The 24,150-nt window shown below is 41.9% G+C and overlaps 1 protein-coding gene across 1 annotated transcript in view; it reads left to right on the forward strand.

The window, feature by feature from the left end:
- Positions 1-20,056: 20,056 nt before the first annotated feature.
- The window catches only part of LSm3 (U6 snRNA-associated Sm-like protein LSm3), a 34,306-nt gene continuing 30,212 nt past the window's right edge, over positions 20,057-24,150 (forward strand). The window contains exons 1-2 of the mRNA XM_067150815.2: positions 20,057-20,198; positions 20,308-20,415. Coding sequence (XP_067006916.2) covers positions 20,178-20,198; positions 20,308-20,415 — 129 coding nt within the window. The 5' untranslated portion in view covers positions 20,057-20,177. The remainder of the gene's footprint in view (positions 20,199-20,307; positions 20,416-24,150) is intronic.

Here is a 24,150-nt window from a genome sequence, read left to right on the forward strand (position 1 = left end):
GATATAAGTACCAACATAGTTGGAGATGTGTGGGATCTGGTAAATGCAGCACGGGTGAAGTTTAAGAAAGCGAAGATTGTTATTAGTGGAATACTGTGTAGGAGGGATACTGACTGGAGGGTGATTGGGGATTTAAATGAGACTATGGAGTGGGTCTGTGGGAAACTGGGAGTGAAATTTCTAGATCCTAATGGGTGGGTAGGAGAAAGGGATCTGCGCTCGGATGGCCTTCATTTAAACCGCAGTGGTACGTATAAGTTAGGAAATTTGTTTGGAAGGGTAATAGGGAGGTACATTCAGGGAAACGGGATGGCCTAGGGAGCGGTGATAAGGGAACAGGGAACTGGAAATCAAGTAGGGATGACATAAAATTGTTAGTGTTGAACTGTAGAAGTATTGTAAAGAAAGGAATAGAATTAAGTAATTTAATAGATATATATTTACCAGATATTGTAATAGGAGTTGAATCATGGCTGAGAAATGATATAATGGATGCAGAAATTTTCTCACGGCACTGGAGTGTGTATCGTAGAGATAGGATAGGAAAGGTGGGAGGGGGAGTTTTCATTCTGGTGAAAGAAGAATTTGTAAGCTACAAAAAAGTTAAAGATGAGACACATGAAATTCTAGGTGTAAGGCTCATTTCTAAAGATAATAGGCAACTTGATATATTTGGAGTGTACAGATCGGGAAAGGGTAGCACTGACGCGGATTCGGAATTATTTGATAGGATAGTCAGCTATGTGGGAAACGACATGGAAAGAAATGTGATTGTAGCGGGAGATCTGAATTTGCCAGGTGTCAATTGGGAAGGAAATGTGAACGACAGGAAGCATGACCAACAAATGGCAAATAAGTTAATATGGGAAGGACAGCTGATTCAGAAAGTGATGGAACCAACCAGAGGGAAAAATATTTTGGATGTGGTGCTGATAAAACCAGATGAGCTCTATAGGGAAACTGAAGTAATAGATGGTATTAGTGATCATGAAGCTGTTTTTGTGGTAGTTAAAAATAAATGTGATAGAAAGGAAGGTCTTAAAAGTAGGACTGTTAGGCAGTACCATATGGCTGATAAAGCAGGTATGAGGCAGTTTCTAAAAAGTAACTATGATCGGTGGAAAACGGTAAATAAAAATGTAAACAGACTCTGGGATGGGTTTAAAGAAATTGTTGAGGAATGCGAAAACAGGTTTGTACCTTTAAGGGTGGTAAGGAATGGTAAAGACCCACCTTATTATAATAGAGAAATAAAGAGACTAAGAAGGAGGTGCAGACTGGAAAGAAATAGAGTTAGAAATGGCTGTGGAAGTAAGGAGAAATTGAAGGAACTTACTAGAAAATTGAATCTAGCAAAGAAGGCAGCTAAGGATAACATGATGGCAAGCATAATTGGCAGTCATACAAATTTTAGTGAAAAATGGAAGGGTATGTATAGGTATTTTAAGGCAGAAACAGGTTCCAAGAAGGACATTCCAGGAATAATTAATGAACAAGGGGAGTGTGTATGTGAGGATCTTCAAAAGGCAGAAGTATTCAGTCAGCAGTATGTAAAGATTGTTGGTTACAAGGATAATGTCGAGATAGAGGAAGAGACTAAGGCCAAAGAAGTAATAAAATTTACGTATGATAACAATGACATTTACAATAAGATACAAAAGTTGAAAACTAGAAAAGCGGCTGGAATTGATCATATTTCTGGGGATATACTAAAGACAATGGGTTGGGATATAGTACCATATCTGAAGTACTTATTTGATTATTGTTTGGCCGAAGGAGCTATACCAGATGAATGGAGAGTTGCTATAGTAGCCCCTGTGTATAAAGGAAAGGGTGATAGACATAAAGCTGAAAATTACAGGCCAGTAAGTTTGACATGCATTGTATGTAAGCTTTGGGAAGGCATTCTTTCTGATTATATTAGACATGTTTGTGAAATTAATAACTGGTTCGATAGAAGGCAATTCGGTTTTAGGAAAGGTTATTCCACTGAAGCTCAACTTGTAGGATTCCAGCAAGATATAGCAGATATCTTGGATTCTGGAGGTCAAATGGACTGTATCGCGATTGACATGTCTAAAGCATTTGATAGGGTGGATCATGGGAGACTACTGGCAAAAATGAGTGCAATTGGACTAGACAAAAGAGTGACTGAATGGGTTGCTATATTTCTAGAAAATAGATCTCAGAGAGTTAGAGTAGGTGAAGCTTTGTCTGACCCTGTAATAGTTGAGAGGGGAGTTCCTCAGGGCAGTGTTATCGGACCTTTATGTTTTCTTATATATATAAATGATATGAGTAAAGGAGTGGAATCGGAGCTAAGACTTTTTGCGGATGATATTATTCTCTATAGAGTGATAAATAAGTTACAAGATTGTGAGCAACTGCAACGTGACCTCGAAAATATTGTGAGATGGACAGCAGGCAATGGTATGTTGATAAATGGGGCTAAAAGTCAGGTTGTGAGTTTTACAAATAGGAAAAGTCCTCTCAGTTTTAATTACTGCGTTGATGGGGTGAAAGTTCCTTTTGGGGATCATTGTAAGTATCTAGGTGTTAATATAAGGAAAGATCTTCACTGGGGTAATCACATAAATGGGATTGTAAATAAAGGGTACCGATCTCTGCACATGGTTATGAGGGTGTTTAGGGGTTGTAGTAAGGATGTAAAGGAGAGTGCATATAAGTCTCTGGTAAGACCCCAACTAGAGTATGGTTCCAGTGTATGGGACCCTCACCAGGATTACCTGATTCAAGAACTGGAAAAAATCCAAAGAAAAGCAGCTCGATTTGTTCTGGGTGATTTCCGACAAAAGAGTAGCGTTACAAAAATGTTGCAATGTTTGGGTTGGGAAGAATTGAGAGAAAGAAGAAGAGCTGCTCGACTAAGTGGTATGTTCCGAGCTGTCAGCGGAGAGATGGCGTGGAATGACATTAGTAGACGAATAGGTTTGAATGGCGTCTATAAAAGTAGGAAAGATCACAATATGAAGATAAAGTTGGAATTCAAGAGGACAAACTGGGGCAAATATTCATTTATAGGAAGGGGAGTTAGGGATTGGAATAACTTACCAAGGGAGATGTTCAATAAATTTCCAATTTCTTTGAAATCATTTCGGAAAAGGCTAGGAAAGCAACAGATAGGGAATCTGCCACCTGGGCGACTGCCCTAAATGCAGATCAGTATTGATTGATTGAATTGAAAGGAGAGAGACAGCGGAGCGAGAGGCATGTACGTCCTTTCGCTACGACAGTCAGCTGCTCCTTCGTGTACACATTGAAGCAGTCAGCCCAAAGAACTACCACAGCGCTGTCCTTGGCTCACCGCGTACGAATGACAGAGCGCTGCCCAGACCGGCCCGTGCGATGACGTCACGGGCTTCTTATGTTCGAGCCATTCAAAGCCCATTGCAGCGTTCTGCCGAAGCAGCTCATGGGCTGGGCTTCTCTGCAGAACTCTGGCTCTTATATCTATTGATGATTCTGCTGACGAAGGTTCTGCTGAACCACGGTGTTCTGCAATATTGTAAAAGGTGTTAATTACTTTCTGTAATTCTTGCGAGATAAAGGAACAGTTAATGCCCTCAGGACCATGCTATTGTAAGCTGTTTTTTATGTATGCCTGGGTGCACAGAGGTCTGATGGATGGTATTGATGCTGTGGGTGGGTTTCCTGTATATATTGAAGGATAAAGCGTTGTTGCTGTTGTGCATAATGGTTAAGTCTAGGTAATTAAGGGCATTATTGTTTTCTGACTCTATGGTGAATTTTATATATGAAGTTGAGAAATTCAAGTACTGTCTTGAAGGTCTTATAGAATTGCGAGAAAGCTCTGCTTACGGTGGATTGAGTGGATGGAATTCTCAGTCCATAGCGGAAAAAATGGAGCCTTGTGTGGCAGTGCCAAGGATTTGTTTATATCCAGTCTGCATATATCTATTACTGAACCCTTGCAAGCTACATTACCACTTGGATTTTAAGCAAATTATATATTACCCTCTGCGCCAATGCTGTAAACATAAAATTTCACTCAGTTGATGCAAAGTACATTCGAGCTACAGAACTTACTAGAAAAATTTGGACATTGTACTCAGACTGTTAACGAAATTGTATAGTTTTATCATAATGCAATATTTTAATGTTCATGTAATATCTCAAGCACCGTCATAAAATTGATGCAAAGTACAATTAAACTACAATTCACAGAACTCACCACAACATTTTTACATTTGAACTCAGATATTTTAATGAAAATGTATACTTTTAATGTAATGAATCAGTATCATGAAATATGTTAATATTCATGTTACATTTCATGTATCCAACCACATATCACAACGAAAGTTATTGCACTGTACATATAGCTCATATTACTAGTTTTATTACTTTATAAGAAGGTATTGTTCTAGGACATTCAACAAAAAATGTGTACTTAATTAAGACTGATGATGACCCCAAGTAGGGTCGAAACTAGTCCCTAGGGACGCATTGTAATGTAAATATATCCATTGCAAATAATATAAAGTATTGAATAGGTGGAATAAACAATTTTTGTGAAATTATATGTAATCTCAGTTCAATACAGAACCAAAAATGAAATTTATAACCCTAGAACATTCACTTCCTCCTAAATCTTTTTATTTCTATGTTATAGTGGATCTTTGCCATTCCTCAACACTTTTAAAGGTACATAATGTACCTGTGTTCACACTCCTCAACAATTGCCTTAAAGTCACTCCATAGGCTTTTTATATTTTTATTTACCATTTTCCACTGATCATAATTATTTCCTCATGCCTGCATTAGCCATACGGTACTGCCTAATATTCATACTTTACAGCCTTTCTGTCACATTTGTATTTAACTATCTCACTATTTCTCTGTAAGGCTGATCGGTTTTGTCAGCACCAAGTCTAGAATATTCTTCCCTCTAGTTGGTTCCATCACTTTCCGATTCAGGTGTCCTTCCCAGATAAACTTATTTTTATTGGTCATGTTTCTGTCATTCACATTACTATCCCAGTTAACCTTTGCTAAATTTAGATACCTGCTACAATCGCGTTCCTTTCAGTATTGTTCCCCTTGAGCCGTGAATTTTATTCGCCCCCCTCCTTTTTTTAAAATCTTGGTGTATGTTGGTGTGCTTTTTAGCTCGTTTGACATCTATTTAATTATGCTTGTTTCCTTTGCATCACACCTGGTCGGTGTGTTATAATAAAGGTGTTCTCTCCCTGTTCCTAACTTATGGTTCCAGGTTTAGGAATTTTTCCGTCCTGGGGAGTCCCTTCGCTCTTGCCTTTTCTTTCCATCTTTGGTTCTTTCTTTCATGCCCCGCGCGCTTGCGCGCCGCTTCTCCCGGTTCTCCGAGAGAGGTGGCGCGCTGTCGTAAACACAAGAGTCTAGCTCGTTGCCAACACTATAATGCAAGGCCTTGAAATGCATTCATGGAAACGGGTAGCATCCTAGTTCACCATTCAGCCGCTAGGATCGCGCTCTTGCCCCCTCGTATTCGCATGGTCGTATATGTCAATAAGTAAAATATATCCTAAATAAAAAGAACTGAATGTTTTTCTACTTGAGTGGCTCGAAACAATGTGGTCTAAATGAGGTATCAGAAATGTTCATAGTAGAAAAAGAGATGGCTTGTCGTCTTTACACTTTATAAACTTAATTTCACTGTTGAACATGTCTTTCGAAAAAGAAAAAATACACCTTTTAGTAATTCTCTTCGGGGCAAGTACTGCGTAGCGGAGGTGACAAATCACTCAATCACTACTGATCTGCATTTAGGGCAGTCGCCCAGGTGGCAGATTCCCTATCTGTTGTTTTCCTAGCCTTTTCTTAAATGATTTCAAAGAAATTGGAAATTTATTGAACATCTCCCTTGGTAAGTTATTCCAATCCCTATCTCCCTTTCCTATAAACGAATATTTGCCTCAATTTGTCCTCTTGAATAATTCCAACTTTATCTTCATATTGTGATATTTCCTACTTTTAAAGACACCATTCAAACTTATTCGTCTACTGATGTACTCCCACGCCGTCTCTCCACTGACAGCTCGGAACATACCACTTAGTCGAGCAGCTCGTCTCCTTTCTCCCAAGTCTTCCCAGTCCAAACTTTGCAACAATTTTGTAACGCTACTCTTTTGTCGGAAATCGCCCAGAACAAATCGAGCTGCTTTTCTTTGGATTTTTTCTAGTTCCTGAATCAAGTAATCCTGGTAAGAGTCCCATACACTGGAACCATACTCTAGTTGGGGTCTCACCAGAGGCAAATATGCTCTCTCCTTTACATCCTTACTACAACCCATAAACACTCTCATAACCATGTGCAGAAATCTGTACCCTTTATTTACAATCATATTTAAAGGGCCGTCGTTCACTGCAGAATTGCTATGGACAATTATTTTCGGTATCTGAGGGCTCCTCGATCTTGAAAACGATTTTTTTTCTGGGGCTTTACGTCGCACCTACACAGATAGGTCTTATGGCGACGATGGGATAAGAAAGGCCTAGGAGTTGGAAGGAAGCGGCCGTGGCCTTAGTTAAGGTACAGCCCCAGCATTTGCCTGGTGTGAAAATGGGAAACCACGTAAAACCATCTTCAGGGCTACCGACAGTGGGATTCGAACCCACTATCTCCCGGATGCAAGCTCACAGCCGCGCGCCTCTACGTGCACGGCCATCTCGCCCGGTTTGAAAACGAAAAAGACACAATATTGGACTTTGAGTAGGTGGAGAAGAGATATGTTCTAAACAGCCTTTACAGTCTGTTCTTTTGCCACACGAACCATGTCACTGTATTCCGCGTGGCGTCTTAGGCAGCTGAAGAAGAGCTCGATGTCATCGCTTGTTAGGTTCCTCGTCAATGAATAATGCAAATGTATTTATGACGGGGCCATAGTGGATTGGGTAGTCAAGATCTATACCTGATACATTGCCCTCATGAATCTTTTTTATTTCCTCTGAAGGCATTTGAATTTTCTAAATATATGACAGGAAATCATTAACTAACCAACTGAGGCGTTCTTCTTTAGTACTAAAAGATGCTCGTTTGTTCTCATTCCTGGAATATGTCCCATGTGAGGTGTTGCAGAGGTCATGCGCATCGAACAATTTCATAAAATGCTCCATAAAACAAATGGTTTATTTTTAACTGTATTTAATGCTCTCGGGACAAACCCCCTCCATACTTTTCAAACCAGGGATTGTTTCAGGGGAAAATACAATATTTTTAGCTCTTGCTACATTAATTTTCTCCAAATTTGTTGGACATATTATTTTTCTGGTTGGTTTCCTAATTTAAGATTTCTGAGTTTGAAGAGGCCTCTCTAATGATCGCCAGTCACGGTAGCATTGTTTACAAAAAAAAAAGTCCACTGACAAATTTTGGGATCGCCCGATTCTTATGACGTAACTCGGATCAAAACTTAGGAACAGAGGCATAATTTCATCAGCTGGAAGTCGTATCTCATGCGTAATACTTCCTCTTTATAATGTTTCGAACATTGAACATTCACTGGAAACTTGTGATACGAAAGTCCACTACGTTTAATTTCTCGTGAATAAACCATGACTGGAACTGTGAATGCTTAAGATCAGACGAATACATTCACAACCAACTCAGTTAATAAACACGTATAAAGGTGCGAACCTGGCAGACAGGGGCAAGAAAGCGATCCTAGCGGCCCGGCATTGAACTTTAGTGTGACCACTTCGATAGCGTTTTACGGGCTCTATTTCCAGGCCTTGTATTATAACGTAGGCAACGGTCGGTGCGACGTAAGGCCAATTGTAAATATATATACACTATGTAGTATTTTTAATTTCTACTAGGACGTGAACTTTGCAGTCGCAACGACCTGACTCGTATGGGCTCTTCTTGAATTGTTGTGTGATACATTTACTCTTCTGTTTCAACTGTTGCTTCTCTGTCAATTTAGTAGGTCTACTTGAAAAGACCGCGCATGCAGAGGCCTTTACTTATCTCGTAGACAACGACACGTTTCATAGCTGGTTCGCAAGATCCACTGCACCAGCGCGCTCCCTACGTAACGTGCCATAGCTTGAAACTAAAGCTCCCTCACGAAAGTTTCCGCTGTCTTCCGATTATTTTCGTACAGCGCTATGTGGCAAAACCCGAAACTATTGCTCCCTCAGGAGCTAGACTCTTGTGTCGTAAACCTTGGGTCATTCTCCTCCCGCTGAGGCTGCCTCGCCTCGCCGGGCGTGGGATACTCACGTGCTGCACTTTGAGCAGATCACTTGTCTTTCGTCGACCCAAAGTCCGTGAGGGGGCATGGGAGGTAAGATGTTAAGGTTTTCAAAATGCTGCTAGGATAATGGGAGGAACTAAGAAGTGTAAAGCCATGTATCTGGCCACTTTGGTTGTGTGCTGATAACAGCAAGCTTGGTCTTAAGCTATCATTGTGAAACGTACCTTGAAACTAAGTGTAACTTCTTTTAAATTCTATGTCTTGTTATAAAGCTATCATTAGCTATTGGTGGGCACTTGAGCCTTCGTTATCGATGTTTTGCCTTGTAGTCACGGTAGGAGCTAAAGAATTGGCTCAAGGGAGTGAAATGTAAAGTGCCAGAATGTTCTGGGCGTTCAGTTTGAGAAGCGATGTGATTCGCTTGGAATTGTACCTAAATGGGTCGTCAACTTTATATTGACTTTTTGTTGATGTATAATTTATTTGAGATTTTTTGTGAACAAGATATCAGCCCAGTAGTCTCACTGTTCGATTATTGTCAGGTATCAAGCCAAATAGTTTATGTTGGTGTTAGTCCTCCTTGTAGGAGGAGAGAATTATATTACTGGTTTATATGGAGCTGGTTCCCTTTACAAGTGAATTATGAAAACGGGTCAAAAACCTTCTACTTAAACATGTTAATTCTCAAGCATTTCCAAACCTGTTCGTTGTTATTAATTTGTAAAATTAATGTTCTAGTCAAGTTGTTAAACCTATTGCCTTGGCATTGTAGCCTCTGGGTTGGTTCTTACGTTTGTTAGTCCAGATCCTTGGCCCGCACTCCTTTGGGTCGTCCTGCCAGTAGAATTATGGTACAAATTACTGGTAGCAGAGCGTGCTTCGATCTGGACTTTTTCTTAAGTTACTTGCGAAATTTGAGCCCTGGGAGCTCTTTCCGTTACGGTATTTCTTAACTCTGCCTTGTGCCTTGTATCAATTATACGATGGCTACCCGAAACATCGTTTATCCGGGAGCCTTACGGAAGGAGGAGCTACTATATGAGCTATTGATACGTAATCTAGAATCAAAAGGGCCGGTTAAGGCGGATGAACTTCGGTTAAGGAACAATTTACATAGGACTTTTTCAGTCCCCTGTTATACGGAAAGCTAGGTCGTGAGTTCGGTATCCCTTATCGAGGCTAATCTCTCTGATATCGCCTCAGTGATGGATTTCCTGGAGAGCGACGTAGCTTCGCCTCGTCAACTTAAAAGTGTACAGGGTCGTTTAATGCATTATATTCATCGTGTGGAAGATCTGCTGTCATTAGAATTAAAGGAGAACGTGTTGAATCAGGTTCAGGATTTAAAGGACAAATTCTCTAAACTTATAGAGAAAGTTGAGGCTTGCTTGGCTAGCTGGGCCTTCTATCAAAACAAAGCCAGTGCTACGTTCCACTGCGCCGGTAGTAGGCGAGTTAAACCAACCTACTCCTGACCTTGGATCTGACGGACAGCGAACTTCCCTCGAGCCGCATTTCTTCTCTTTAAATGTTCCTTCAAAACATCAGTCTACGAGTCAACAGCCAACCGTGTTTTCGCAAGTTTCACCCTTTTCGAATATTCCTTATCCATTGAATAACATGCTGAAATGCAGCCCTCGCTATTGTGTGAATTCGGCGAGTGACGTGGTTGCGTTTCTTCGTTTTCTTGTCGAATTCTTGGATCACGCTCAAGTATTCGGTTTGACGCATGTACAGATTTTACAGGTTATTTATCCGCATACTGTTGGAGTTCTTTCTGATAAGATTGTTAATGCAATATCTGGACATTTTTCATTACATCAGTTTCACGCACATTTACTAACTCGCTTTATCCCTGCTAGGGCTCTTAATTCTTTTGTGCAACAATTCTATTTTAGAGTGCAACCTTTAAATGAGACCTTATCAGAATTTATTTCTGACATTAAATTTTATGCCAGGGTTTTCCCACTTGATTATACGGAGGATAAGGTGGTTTCTACTATTGTGAAAGGGATTGCTCCCTCTTATCATTCTTGTTTGTGTTTTGTTGCTCAGCCTCGTAACTTTGCCGAGCTGGAAGCCATAGTTGTCTCTGCGGAGGGCATTCATCATGCCGATTCACTTTGCGTTGCTGTACTTCCTGCTTCTGATTGGGGTGTTACTGAGCGTTCGATTACTTGCAAACCCGCCCCGTTAAAAAGGTGTTTTTGCTGCGGCACTTTTGATCATCTTCGTAATAAGTGCCCTTCTCGATCTCTTCAGGCACAAGGGCCTAGCCGTGGTTCGAGTTCCGAGGTACCGCCTAGGGTTTCGAATGTTGTATGCTTTCGGTGTGGGACACCTGGTGATGTGGCGAGGTATTGTACGCAAAGGCCGAATAGTAGCTGACTAAACCGGTAAAAGGCCAGGGACGGGCTCATTAATTCGTCGCCGCCTAGTCAAAAGAATTGTATGTCTTCAGGTGAACATTTAACATCCTGCCCTCCCGAGTGTTTGCAGATAACTACCAAGATTAAGGGTGTGGCCCCATTTGTCAAGGCCGAAATCAATAATGAACCGGTGTCGGCGCTCTTAGATACTGGAAGTGTTGCTTCATTTTTAAGCGAGAGGTGGTTTGCTTTGCATAAATCTGTGTGCAAATTTCCCATCGTCCACCCGGTTTCCTTTTCCTGCGTCGCTGCTAATTATTCCAGAGTTGAAGTTTTAGAAATGTGAAGTGTAAGATTCGTGTTGCTAATTTTTCATGGAAATTCTCTTTGTATGTGGCCGAAGATTTACAGTCTCCTATAATCCTTGGATCAGACTTTTTGGCTTACTCAGGCTTGGTTTTGGATATGCAGGAACGGTCCTGCTGGTTCAAATTGTGTTGTACTGTTAAAATTCCTGTATGGCGGTCTAACTCTGTTTCTTCTTTTGCCGTGGTGCCCCCTCAGGATAAATGGTCTCCGATCTTAGCCATTTGCCTGAGGTTCAGGATCAGGATGATAAATGTTCCCGAGGTGTTTACTGAGAAATTGGGGATGACTAACATGTTGGAGCACAAGATAGAGGTCATGGATTCGATTCCAGTTAGGGGTCTGCCCTACCGTCCTTCTCACCCAAAAATACCAGCATTGAAGGAGATAATAAATTGTTGGATGAGGGAATAATTCGACTTTCTACTTCAGCTTACTCCTCCCCATATTTCTCATGCCTAAGCCTCACGGAGGTTACCGTCCGGTCTTCGATTATAGGGCATTAAATAGGAAGGTGATATTGCAATCTGTTCCACTCCCAGACTTGCATTCTTGTTTTTCATGGTTCAGAAAGGCCAGGTATTTTAGTGTTCTGGATTTAAACCAGGCATATAATCAAATCCCTTTGGCAGAGGAGTCCCGTCATTTGACATCCTTCGCTACCGATTGGAATCTCTATGAATTCTGTCGCCTGCCCTTTGCATTTCCACAGGCGCTGATGTCCTCACTAGGCTTCTGGATCAATTGTTTTCAGATATTAAGTTCAATTATCTTTATCATTACTTTGATGATGTAAGTTATTCGGAAACTTTTGAGGACCACCTTGACTACGTAAGCGAAGTGTCGTGACTATGTAAGGCTGGGCTGATGGTCAATTGTTTAAGGTGTCTTTTTACGAAGCCACAGATAGGACATACAGTGTCATGAAATGGAGCTTCAGTCGACCAGTCTCGCACCTGAGTCATACATGAGTTCAGACCCCAGCAGGTCGTTGAAGGCATCGCCCGCTTTGTCGGAATGGTGAACTTTTTCCATAAGTTTATTCCTAACTTTGCTAAGCTTGCTGGGCCTCTTAATGTCCTTCGTCGTAAAGGGGTTAAGTTCGAATGGGGTACTTCCCAACAAGCTGCCTTCGATGATCTGAAATTGGCGATATCTAATGCTCCGGTACTTGCGATGCCTAATTTCTCGAAAACCTTTATTGTTCAGACCGACGGTTCATCCTCTGCTGTTGCGGCTGTCCTACTGCAAATTCCGATTTGGGCAGACACCCTGTTGCTTACGCTTCTAGGACCTTGTCCCCTCTCGAAAGTACTCAGTCTATGAATTAGAGGGTTTGGCTGTGTTGTTTGCCTTGGAGAGGTTTCGAATGTACACTGACTGACAGAGCAAATGCAACACCAAGAAGGAGTGGTTCGAAAGGGATGAAAGTTGGGGAAAAAACAGAGACGGCACGGACGAATAATTGATGTTTATTTCAAACCGATATGCAGGTTACACAACGCGCACGGCATCGACTCAGTAGGATGTAGGACCACCGCGAGCGGCGATGCACGCAGAAACACGTCGAGGTACAGAGTCAATAAGAGTGCGGATGGTGTCCTGACGGATGGTTCTACATTCACTGTTAACCATTTGCCACAGTTGGTCGTCCGTACGAGGCTGGGGCAGAGTTTGCAAACGGCGTCCAATGAGATCCCACACGTGTTCGATTGGTGAGAGATCCGGAGAGTACTCTGGCCACGGAAGCATCTGTAACCTCGTAGAGCCTGTTGGGAGATGCGAGCAGTGGAGCAGTGTGTGGGCGGGCATTATCCTGCTGAAACAGAGCATTGGGCAGCCCCTGAAGGTACGGGAGTGCCACCGGCCGCAGCACATGCTGCACGTAGCGGTGAGCATTTAACGTGCCTTGAATACGCACTAGATGACGTGGAATCATAAGCAACAGCGCCCCAAACCATGATGCCGTGTTGTCTAGCGGTAGGGCGCTCCACAGTTACTGCCGGATTTGACCTTTCTCCACGCCGATGCCACACTCGTCTGCGGTGACTATCACTGACAGAACAGAAGCGTGACTCATCGGAGAACACGACGTTCCGCCATTCCCTCATCCAAGTCGCTCTAGCCCGGCACCATGCCAGGTGTGCACGTCTATGCTGTGGAGTCAATGGTAGTCTTCTGAGCGGACGCCGGGAGTGCAGGCCTCCTTCAACCAATCGACGGGAAATTGTTCTGGTCGATATTGGAACAGCCAGGGTGTCTTGCACATGCTGAAGAATGGCGGTTGACGTGGCGTGCGCGGCTGCCACCGCTTGGCGGCGGATGCGCCGATCCTCGCGTGCTGACGTCACTCGGGCTGCGCCTGGACCCCTCGCACGTGCCGCATGTCCCTGCGCCAACCATCTTCGCCACAGGCGCTGCACCGTGGACACATCCCTATGGGTATCGGCTGCGATTTGACGAAGCGACCAACCTGCCCTTCTCAGCCCGATCACCATACCCCTCTAAAGTCGTCTGTCTGCTGGAAATGCCTCCGTTGACGGCGGCCTGGCATTCTTAGCTATACACGTGTCCTGTGGCACACGACAACGCGTTCTACAATGACTGTCGGCTGAGAAATCACGGTACGAAGTGGGCCATTCGCCAACGCCGTGTCCCATTTATCGTTCGCTACGTGCGCAGCACAGCGGCGCATTTCACATCATGAGCATACCTCAGTGACGTCAGTCTACCCTGCAATTGGCATAAAGTTCTGACCACTCCTTCTTGGTGTTGCATTTGCTCTGTCAGTCAGTGTATTTAGAACATGTCAAATTTGAACGTGAAACAGATAACCAAACGTTGAGCTGGGTCCTGGGCAAACCTAGGAAAACAGGCCGTCTAGTTCGGTGGGCCATAAGAATCTCGGCGTTTCAGTTCAATGTTCGGCACATTCGAAGCTCGGACAATGTTGTGGCCAATTCTGTTAGCCGCATGTTCTCTGGTCAGCCTATTCAGGATGACGACACTTCAGACCCTAAGTTCCTAACTTCATTACCCCTTGCTGGAGCGATCTTGTCTGATGCCCCGTTATTATATCATATCTTGCTAAATTCCAAGTAGAAGATCCCATCTTAGGGCCAATTGTTCAGCAGTTGAATGAAGGCAAGATTGTTAATCCGTATGTGTTAGGGAATGGGGTTCTTTGTTGTCCCTCCCGCCATAATCACAAAATGAAAGTGGTTGTACCCTCGGTATTAGTACCTATGATATTTAAATATTTTCATGAAACTTTTGGCTGGTCATCAGGGAGTGTTTAAGACAGGGAAAAGATTCGACAAAACTTTATTTGGAAGGGGCTTGATGCTGAAGTCCGTGAATTGGTCAAGGCGTGTAAAATTTGTCGGGTAAGCAAGCCTTCCCTTAATACTCGTGTCGGCCTGTTGTCTTCTACCCAGGCTACGCGACCCATTGAAAGTCTTTTTATCGATTATGTTGGTCCCCTCCCCAAATCAAGGATGGATGGCAATAGATTCGTGTTCGTTTGCGTCGATGGCTTTACTCTTTTTTCTTGTTTTTTCCGATGAAGTTAGCCACGGCCGCATCCACTATAACGTGTTTAAAAACTATATATTCATATTTTGGTCCTAGCCAGTAGCTGGTTTCCGACAACTAGCTCAAAAGAAAGAGATGGTGGTGATTATTGTTTTAAGAGGAAGTACAACTAGGCAACCATCCTTTATATAACACTAATCAGAGGGAAAAATGGAAGGGATCCGACACTTCGAAAAATGCAGATATCGGTCAAAGAAAGACAAGGGCCATGAAGGGCGTGAAAATGAAAGTCTCCCTAGCCCTCGCAAACCTAATAGCGTCGGGGTCGGAAAAAACGAGAGTTGACCAAGGGAGGTCGGATAGGATAGTTGAAAGTGAGGAACCTGGCACAAGTAAGTGGAAGCAATGCCAGGACTCAGCTAAGGGCCCCGTGGCCGCCAACCCACGCTCCAAAATTCAGAGCCCCTGGGGCCCTTATAGCAGCCTCTTACGACAGGCAGGGGATACCGTGGGTGTTATTCTACCGCCCCCACCCACAGGGGAAAAAGAAAGAGAATAGACCATTTTGAAATGTGGTGTTACAGAAGAATGTTGAAGGTGAAATGGATCAAATCACGAATTAAGAGATACTGAATCAAAATGGTGAAGGGAGATCGATTTGACGAGAAGAAGGAATAGAATGATAGGACACATCTTACGACACCCAAACTTGTTTAGTTGGTTTTTGAGGGAAGTGTAGGCGGTAAGGACGGTATTTTGTTAAATTAACAAGAGTCAGTTGCCTTGACTTGAAAGATCACCAGAACTTTCATCCATTGAGCACGTATGGGACATTACTGGACGACAAATTCAGCATCATCCAATACCAGCAGTAACCGTTGCTGATTTAACTGACCAAGTGCAGCAGGTGTGAAACTCTATCCCACAAAATGACATACTACACCTGTACAAAACAATGCATGCAGGCACGTTTGCATGCCTGCATTCATAATCATAGTGACTACAGCTCTGTACCACCATGTAACATGTCTTTTCGCACTTATTGACACTGTGGAGCACGTTGGATGACAGCAATGGTATAAGGACGAGCGTTATCCTGTTGGAAAACACCCCCCTTGAGTATTGTAAATGAATAGCAGCACAATTTGTTCATTCGCCAGTCTGACGTACAAATCTGCTGTCAAGATTCTTTGGATAACGACAAGAGTGCTCCTGCTGTCAAAGTAAATCCCTCCCTAGACCATAGCTCCAGGTGTAGGTTCAGTGTGTCGACGCCGCAGAAAGCGTATTTCCAAGCGCTCACCTGACCCGACCTTACCAACCTACGGCCATTACTGGCACCAAGATTAAAACGGTTCTCATCTGAGAACAACAGATATCTACGCCCTCCAGTTAGATCCAGCCTGCCATCACTCAAGTTTTGATGGCAATGATTTTGAGTTAGTGGCATGAACTTTTCAGAATGTCTGGCTCAGAGCTATCCCGTAAGTGATAGATTTGTTACAGTTCACTGTATCATTCTGGTGCCAATTAAAGCGCTAATGGCTGCTGCAGATGCAGTACGATCCACCACAGCCATGCTGCAAATACGGTGCTCTTCCCTCTCCGTAATGCCCTGTATGCGGCCTGATACCAGACTTCTTGAGAAAGTGCCTTTCCGTGACCATTGTTTCCAACACCAATGTACTGTGGATACATCCCAGCCAAATCTTTCTACAACATTGCAGAAAGAACATCCACCTTCTCATAGCCCTATTGCATGGCCTTGTTCAAACTCAGTAAGCTGTTGATATCACCTTCTTCATCTCCTTAAAGTCATGTTTCACTCATACTTACCTCACGCCAGAATCTGATGATGACAACACTCACAAAGTGTACAGTGTGTATTTAAAACAAACTTGCTTTGCAAGGTCATAGTGGCACTACTAGCTACACCCTTCATCGACTAACGTGCAAATTTCAATAGGCGTCGTGTTTCAGATGTGAAAACACACATTTCGTTTATCTAGCACAAATCCTTCTTGGTGTTGGGATTACTTTTTTCAACAATGTAGTATCAAGCAAGAACTAAGTTATATGCAGGAGCACTCCATGTGGGCAGAGGTATAGAATTTACCCACAGTATCCCTTGTCTATCATAAGAGGCAACTAAAATGGCGACCTTGGCAAGACACTGGTTTGCGGCATGGTATTTGTAAATTTGACTCTCTGTGGGGCGGAGGATGTGAATAATCCAAGGTAATCCCGGCCTGTCATAAAAGGCACCTTAAAGAGTCATGTGGCCATCAGTCCCCTCTTGAGGGTTTGACTAGGGTGATCAGTTTTCCAAAAAAAAACAAAAAAAAACAAAACAAAACAAAACAAAACAAAACAAAACAAAACAAAACAAAACAAAACAAAACAAAACAAAACAAAACAAAACAAAACAAAACAAGGTACACTTTGAATATTTCCACACTTAACCTTCTGTTGGGCGCAACTGATCTGACAGGCACACTTGTTAATTATTACCTTGTATTTGTGATTTGCGGGGCCAGAACTACTTCCTCCTTTCAGTAGCTTCCTGTTTGTGTGTGACTTTCAAGCCCATATCGCCCAGTTTGCTACTGGCTCACATGGTGTTGTGAAAATGATCTGCTAGGCACTTTGTACCTGATCGTGCACAATTACGCGAGGTAGGTGTTCTCAATTTATTATCGTCAGAAACTTTTATTTTAATTATTTCATAATGAAATTATGCACTGGTTTTAAAATACCCACAATAACAGTGATATTATCTATCCTTGCACTTGTCAGGCACAATTGCACTCGAACATTTGAATTGGTCGGTGGAGAAAGGAACTACGTCACTTTTTGTACTTTTTCATGAAAAAGTCCACAGACTGTTTCCATTTATTTGATCAGGTCAAGTATGAAATTAATGAAGCCGCCATCTAGCAGCAAGGATAGGAATTGTGCTGGTTGTCTGTCGCACTCTTTTGGGGCATTGATTAATGACTGAGAGATGTAATGAAATTATTCTGGAAAGTGTTGCTGGAATGAAAGATGAAGGGAAGACTGGAATACCCGAAGAAAAACTTGAATTGCCTCCGATTTTTCCAGCACAAATCACACATGGAGTGACCAGGATATGAACCATTGAACCCTGCGGTGAAAGACCAGCGCGCTGCTGCGTAAGCCCTGAAGGCTTACACTTTATCATATTTTCACAAATTATCATTAATTTGACCAAGAATCATCGTCGTTTGTTGCAAGGAACTATATGTGTCATATTTTAAGTGGAGATAACTCATATCAACTTCAGTCGTCATGAGAAAGGAATTATGCGAGTGACATAGTTTCTTGCTCCACCGTAAGGTAGCAACTAAGACTGGCCATGACACTTGCTATTACAAGAAAAATGAACTGTCTACACAATGTAGAAGTAAGAGGTCATTAGAAGAATTTTGTAATATAAATGGGAGAATGAGAATAAATGTAGAGTTTATAACAAAAAAGAGAATGAGGAGCATAATATGGTGGTTAATGGGGATACATAAAAATAAAGCATATAGAAGGAACAGGGATGAAAATAAATGTTTAATATGCTCTGAAGAGATGGGATGGGCACACCTTATAAAATATTGCCCTATGGCAAAGGAAATACGATAAAAATTCATAGGCGATGAGGATGTAAAGAAAATTGAGAACGAAAATCAGTTGTATACAATTGTAAAGTTATTGAACAGAAAATGGATGCATCCGGGTAGAACTGCAAAATTATTAAACATTATTATGGGAAGGTGGTGCAGGAAATTGAAAGAAGGAAAGGATGTGATACATGTCAGCCAGGAACCGAATTGTGCCTAAGGTAACCTAGACAATATAACTCCGTTGAAGTCTAGAGCCATTAGGTACATAGGCTTAAGGTATAGCATGGAACTACCTCGTTACAGTAGTTCTATTAGTTTCATGTATTGTCGAGTAATAATTTCCGTTTTCTCTCTTTTCTTAACAGCCTGCGAAGGCAATATTATCTTTGATAATCTGAAAAGATATCACTATAAAAAAATGTTTTGGTTTTTTTCTGCCATAATGCTATATATGAACGTAACTCCAACATTCAGTTTATATTATTCTTTCTCTGTTCAATCTCTAAGTATCTCCTTTATATGAACATTCATCGCATGTATCAATTTTTAACACAATTCACAATAGTTATTTAAAGTTACTCCTTCTAATTTTGTATAATGCATGTATCACAAATTATGAAATGATTACAATAAATAATACCCTCTCCCTAATCTATGGTTTTCGAGATTAAGGGAGACGGGTATCTTGAATCTTGAATCAAGTTACACTCATTTGGATACCGGCACATAAAACATACCAGGCAATGAAAGGGCTGATCGATTAGCGAAAGAGGCTTCACTGTTATCTACAAACCCAGCTACATTGTCTGTTCCAGCCACAGATTTCATATCTGTGTTAAAATCACAACAAAAACAATTTTGGCAACACATATGGACAACATTTGCACGCGAGAAAGGAATTTTCTATCATAGTGTACAACCACTACTTCCTACTACTTTCTGGTATCAACACGCAACCTACACTCGTCGTCATATCATCAATATTTCATGCCTTCGCTTTAATCATGCTCTTACACCTCGATTTCGATTTCATTTACAACAGTATCTCCTATGTTATTGTGGATCCGTAGATGCCGATCTCAATCATCTCTTTTTTCAATGTCCGTTGTATAACTCCTCTTGACGCTGCCTGTACTCAAGCTTAATAACTTTCAATTATCCTCTTCCTACATCAATTGCATGTCAGGTATACAAGCCCTCTCACACAATAATAACTATATTAAATAATTTCTTAGATCACGCTAATTTACAACTCTAATCCCTCATTACCAACATAACTTGACGTCACTGAATTGTTTCATAATATTTTCCCTCAAGCTCGTATACTTTATACCATATTCTCATTTGACTCACGTCCCCTCTAAGGCCTGCTTTTTAACTACACCACATAGCTACCGTATATTGTCATCTGTCTCCCTCCCCCGATCGCGTGTAGACTTTCATTGCCGTCATATCATCACACTGTCACTCCCCTTGGCTTTTTGTTTACGATCTCAATAACACTTTCCGCTCTCTAAGTCCACAATGTACGTTGATCAAAAATTAATTTCCGTCTGTTCAACGTCCCACGCTGTAACATGTATTCACCCCTCAGTAGTTCCATTGCCCTCTCCTACTTCTCCCTTATATGTCGACCCGGTCTTGTTTGTTTTGTAAAAGTCGCTGAGATATGCCTTACTCTATCGTGAAGTTTAGTATACCTTGTGTCCCTGTGATTTTTTTTATATCTCCTAGTATTGTATACATAATTTAATCACTGTCATTTATCTAGGTGCTACGTCTTCTGGTGAACTATTTCAAGTGCTTCGAAACCATAGCGAACAGCATTTGGTGTCCTACTTTATCGGAATTGTGTGCGAGTGTAGAACTGGTACTTTTATAAACATGTATTGTGTCTGGGTGAAATGACGTGCCCAAAGAGCCGTCAAGTACAAGAAGAAGGAGAAGAAGAATAGTACCAACCGTTCCGGGGGCAGGAATCTTTACAGTATTTATTTTGAGGTTAAATTTGCTGGCAGTCGTTTCCAGTTATCGGTATTGTGTTTCATTTATCCTCTATGGCGGATGATACAGACCAGGTAAAGTGAAAATAAAGGCTTTTTTGTTTCCTGACTCTAATAGGACTATTTGGTTCAACAGTTGTTTGTATATTGGCTACATAATGGTTATATTTGTATTTCCTGGTAGGTTCCTGCAATTACGGTGAAAGAACCTCTCGACCTTGTTCGTCTGAGCTTGGACGAACGAATATATGTCAAGATGAGAAATGAACGAGAACTGAAAGGAAGACTTCACGTAAGTAGCATTAGGTGGTCTGTGAAATGTGTTGGATTTTACTTGTCTACTCATGTTAGGTCGTATGGAAAACATTTCGTGGACGTATTTTTCTGTTCGTGGCTTTTGCCGTAGTTTCATTCCTTGTTGGAGCGGTTCGCTCCTTGATGATAATTTTGGACCACGAACCTGCTACGCAGGCGCAGCAGAGGGAGAGGTGATACTCCCACGTGGCGCGTCCCTGGTGGTGGGTAGGCGGGGGGGTCCTAACCGGCTTGCCGGCGGACTTGAGGGAAATAAAATACCTCTCGCGGTCCAAACACACCCCCCTGTGGGTGGGGGAGGCAGACGAAGAATTCACCCACGGTATCCCCTGCCTGTCGTAAGAGGCGACTAGAAGGGGCGACCAAGGGATTATTGTTTTGGAACCATGAAACTACTTGTGATTAGTACCACCATGCGGAGAACATCATGGGTCGCTTTTATTTGCGCGTAGTACCACTATATTAGGTACCAAATAGGTTTTTGATTAGTAGCACACAGGAGCACCGTGCGGTCTGCTTTTGCAGTACCTGTGATTAGTACCACCATATGAGCAGGACCATGGGATGATAGCTACCATGGTTCTGCTTTGCCTATGATTAGTACCCACTATATGAAGAACAACACGGGATAGCGGAAGGTCCCTATGGTTAGTACTCGTATGTGCTGAACACCATAGGGTTGTAGTATATGTCGAATTTCATAACCTGTGAGTAGTACCATACTGTGTGGAGTACCGCTAGTCTCTGCTACTTTTGATTAGTACCGCAGCGTTACAAATACCATGGTTCTACATTCCTAGTGATAAGTACCGTTATGAGGAGCCGATAACTTAGATTTTGGACCCTCTTTAGACTGCAAGCATCATGGACTCTGTTATGCTGTAGCAGCAGTCCTTTGGGTCAGTAATCATATTGTTTGACGTCAGAACCTGTGAATGTAAGGCATTGTGGGTCGCATCCACTGATTGTTTTAAATTCATCTCCATCCATTCATTCTTCGTCTTCCCGTTTTGAATTCTGGTCAGTGGAGAATTTTAGACTTTTAATTTGTCACTCCATTTCGTCTCATTTCGTACCATTAGGGGCCGATGACCTCGATGTTAGGCCCCTTTAAACAGCAATCATCATCATCATCGATAATTTTGGAGTATAGGTACTATCTGCACACTTTTTAGTGATAGATTTACACCCTAGTGCTGAAGTGATCGACTTCGGTTATCTTCGAGATTCGTATTGGCAACCTTTGAAACACAAACTAAGAAACGCTTATCATCACTCTGCGACATCTGGCGTACACTTTAAGTACTCGTACCGTTGTTGTTTACACAGCAAAGCCAAACTATAGAATTCATGCTAGGAACACTCTTTGCAACGGGAAATGTTATATAGTATTATATATTGTGTGTGTGACACAGTTGTTTGCTTAAAATAATTAAGGTTTATAAAATTCATATCGATCGATCATATTATCGATTCAGTTCAGATTTCATTTCCATTCAGTTGGCAGTATTAACGGAACCCTTTTCACTTCTCCAACGAGTACAAAAATCTATCACTAAAAAGTGCGCATACTATAGGCATATGAGCTCTGCTGTCACAATCTACCATGTTAGTTACAACCCATAAAGGTAAACGTACATGCAGCGTTGCAAGCTCCTAATTCCTTCTCCCACTAAAACCATACCTGAGAATCCACTGAAATTCCATCAAAATTGAAACAAAGATTTCAGTGTATCATATCAGTATTTTCATTTAACAAAGACTTATACTAACCAAAGTTCATTAAAACAGTTCTTCAGTTTGTACCATCATCTTCATCTGCCTCCATTTCTGTGGTTGAGGTGCTGGTTTCCTCCGTCTTCTGTTAAGCTATCGTGCCAATTTTCATTAGTGGATTTTTTTTTTTTTAAGAATATAATTATGGTGATAAAAGTTAACACCAGGGTACCCAGGGTTTATAACACTATAAGAAGGTGAAAATTATGCTAATCTTACTCAGAATTCCTTCCAGAGGAGAGAGATGTTCATTACAATATCTAGGAAACCAACATCCCACCCCCAGAAGTACATTTACTTTTATAACTTAATAAAGAGCAGCACCTGCCATTGTCCATTGCTAAAGTAGCTACAGCACTTGCATTCCTGTTGGCCAACATGAAAGAAATGTGACATCATTGCTGTCAGTGATGATAATTAGATTGCATTACCAACCCCGGCTGAATAAAAGCACAAATAAAAAGACTATGTAAAGGAAACAATGTGAAATACACAACAGCAATAATTTTGTACGAAACTTACCTTAATGAAGTGGCGGATACAGGGCTGGGGCAGCCGTAGGAAATTTGTGCACTCTTGCGTCCAAGGGGAAGGAGCTCTTAAATAGGGATTTGGCAAGATATCCAATGAAGTGTTTCCTCCTGTTCAACTGTAGAACAGAAGAGTTACCGTGCTTAAAATGCTGCCACGTATTTTCAGTATTTTAAGTGTACATGGCAGGGTGATCGAAATACTCTCCGATGACCTTAGATGTTAGGCCCCTTTAAACAACAAGCATAATCAGAAATACTCTCCTGTCGCCCTAGGCGAAATAGAATGTGCTCTTATTGCCCTACAGAATGCTAGAGACTTAAAAGCCACTTTGCGGTCCTAACCTGGTGGTGGCTTATGTCCTCAGACCACCTTTCCTTGGTCATAGTCCAATGGCTTTGTTACTAACCGGACCTAACCAACCCAGGCTAATGGTTTTGTCACTAGCCTGACCTAACCAGTCCAGACCAATGGTTTTGTAACTAACTGGACATAACCTATCCAGACCAATCGCTTTGTCTCTGAACTTAATTATAAATTCATCTTGTCGCGACTGTCCGACATACAATGCGCTCCTATCGCCCTACAGAATACTAGAGACTTAACAGCTATTCACGGCTCTAACCTCGGGGCTTGCCCCTCAGAACCCCTTTGCTTGGTCACAGTTCAGTGGTTTTTGTCATTAGCCCAAATGATCTTAGTTCCTAACTAAACAGGTTGGCAGCATTGTTGACTGTCCAAGCACGTACTCTCGTCCTCAGCGAGAAGGCCGCGAGAAATATACATATTACAGTCATTCAGCGCACAGTTGAATGTAGTGAATATTGGATAGCACGGTGTCAGCTATTGATAATACGGCAGTTTTCAAAAGCCTTAGTCTAGTGTGCACAATTGGAATAAAGTTCATTTTTTTTTTTTCTTTTTTCAGGTCTCTGTCTGTTGTTGAGCAACATCCCAACATTTAGTATGCTGGAAGCTCTCTAGACATCAGCATTAAGTTAGACCATGGTGGAATTAGCAGCATCATGGCAAAATCAGAGAGATCTTGGAATGGGTTCTGAACAAAATAGCATTCTTGCCAACTCTTTTAAGATTTTTTTTTTTTTTTTTTTTTGCCACTTAATGGTTTGGAAATTCTGGCCCCTGAAAGTCAATTTTTATAATACATGTTGTTATTTTCTCTTGCTAATAGTGCTTTGGTTTCCTTTATCATCCTAAGGAAGTATTCTAATGGAATCATAAGCATTATATGCAAAAGACGTACACTTTGTGACAGTCGGTGCTGAGGTTCCTTTGCCAGACACAATTCTTCTTCTTTTCTTCTTTTCCTGCCGCTTTTCCCACACCTGTGGGGTCGCGGGTGCGAACTGCGCCGCACATGTGGATTTGGCCCTGTTTTACGGCC

The sequence above is a fragment of the Anabrus simplex genome, chromosome 1 (genome assembly GCF_040414725.1).
Source record: "Anabrus simplex isolate iqAnaSimp1 chromosome 1, ASM4041472v1, whole genome shotgun sequence".
In the NCBI taxonomy this organism is placed as follows: Eukaryota; Metazoa; Arthropoda; class Insecta; order Orthoptera; family Tettigoniidae; genus Anabrus; species Anabrus simplex.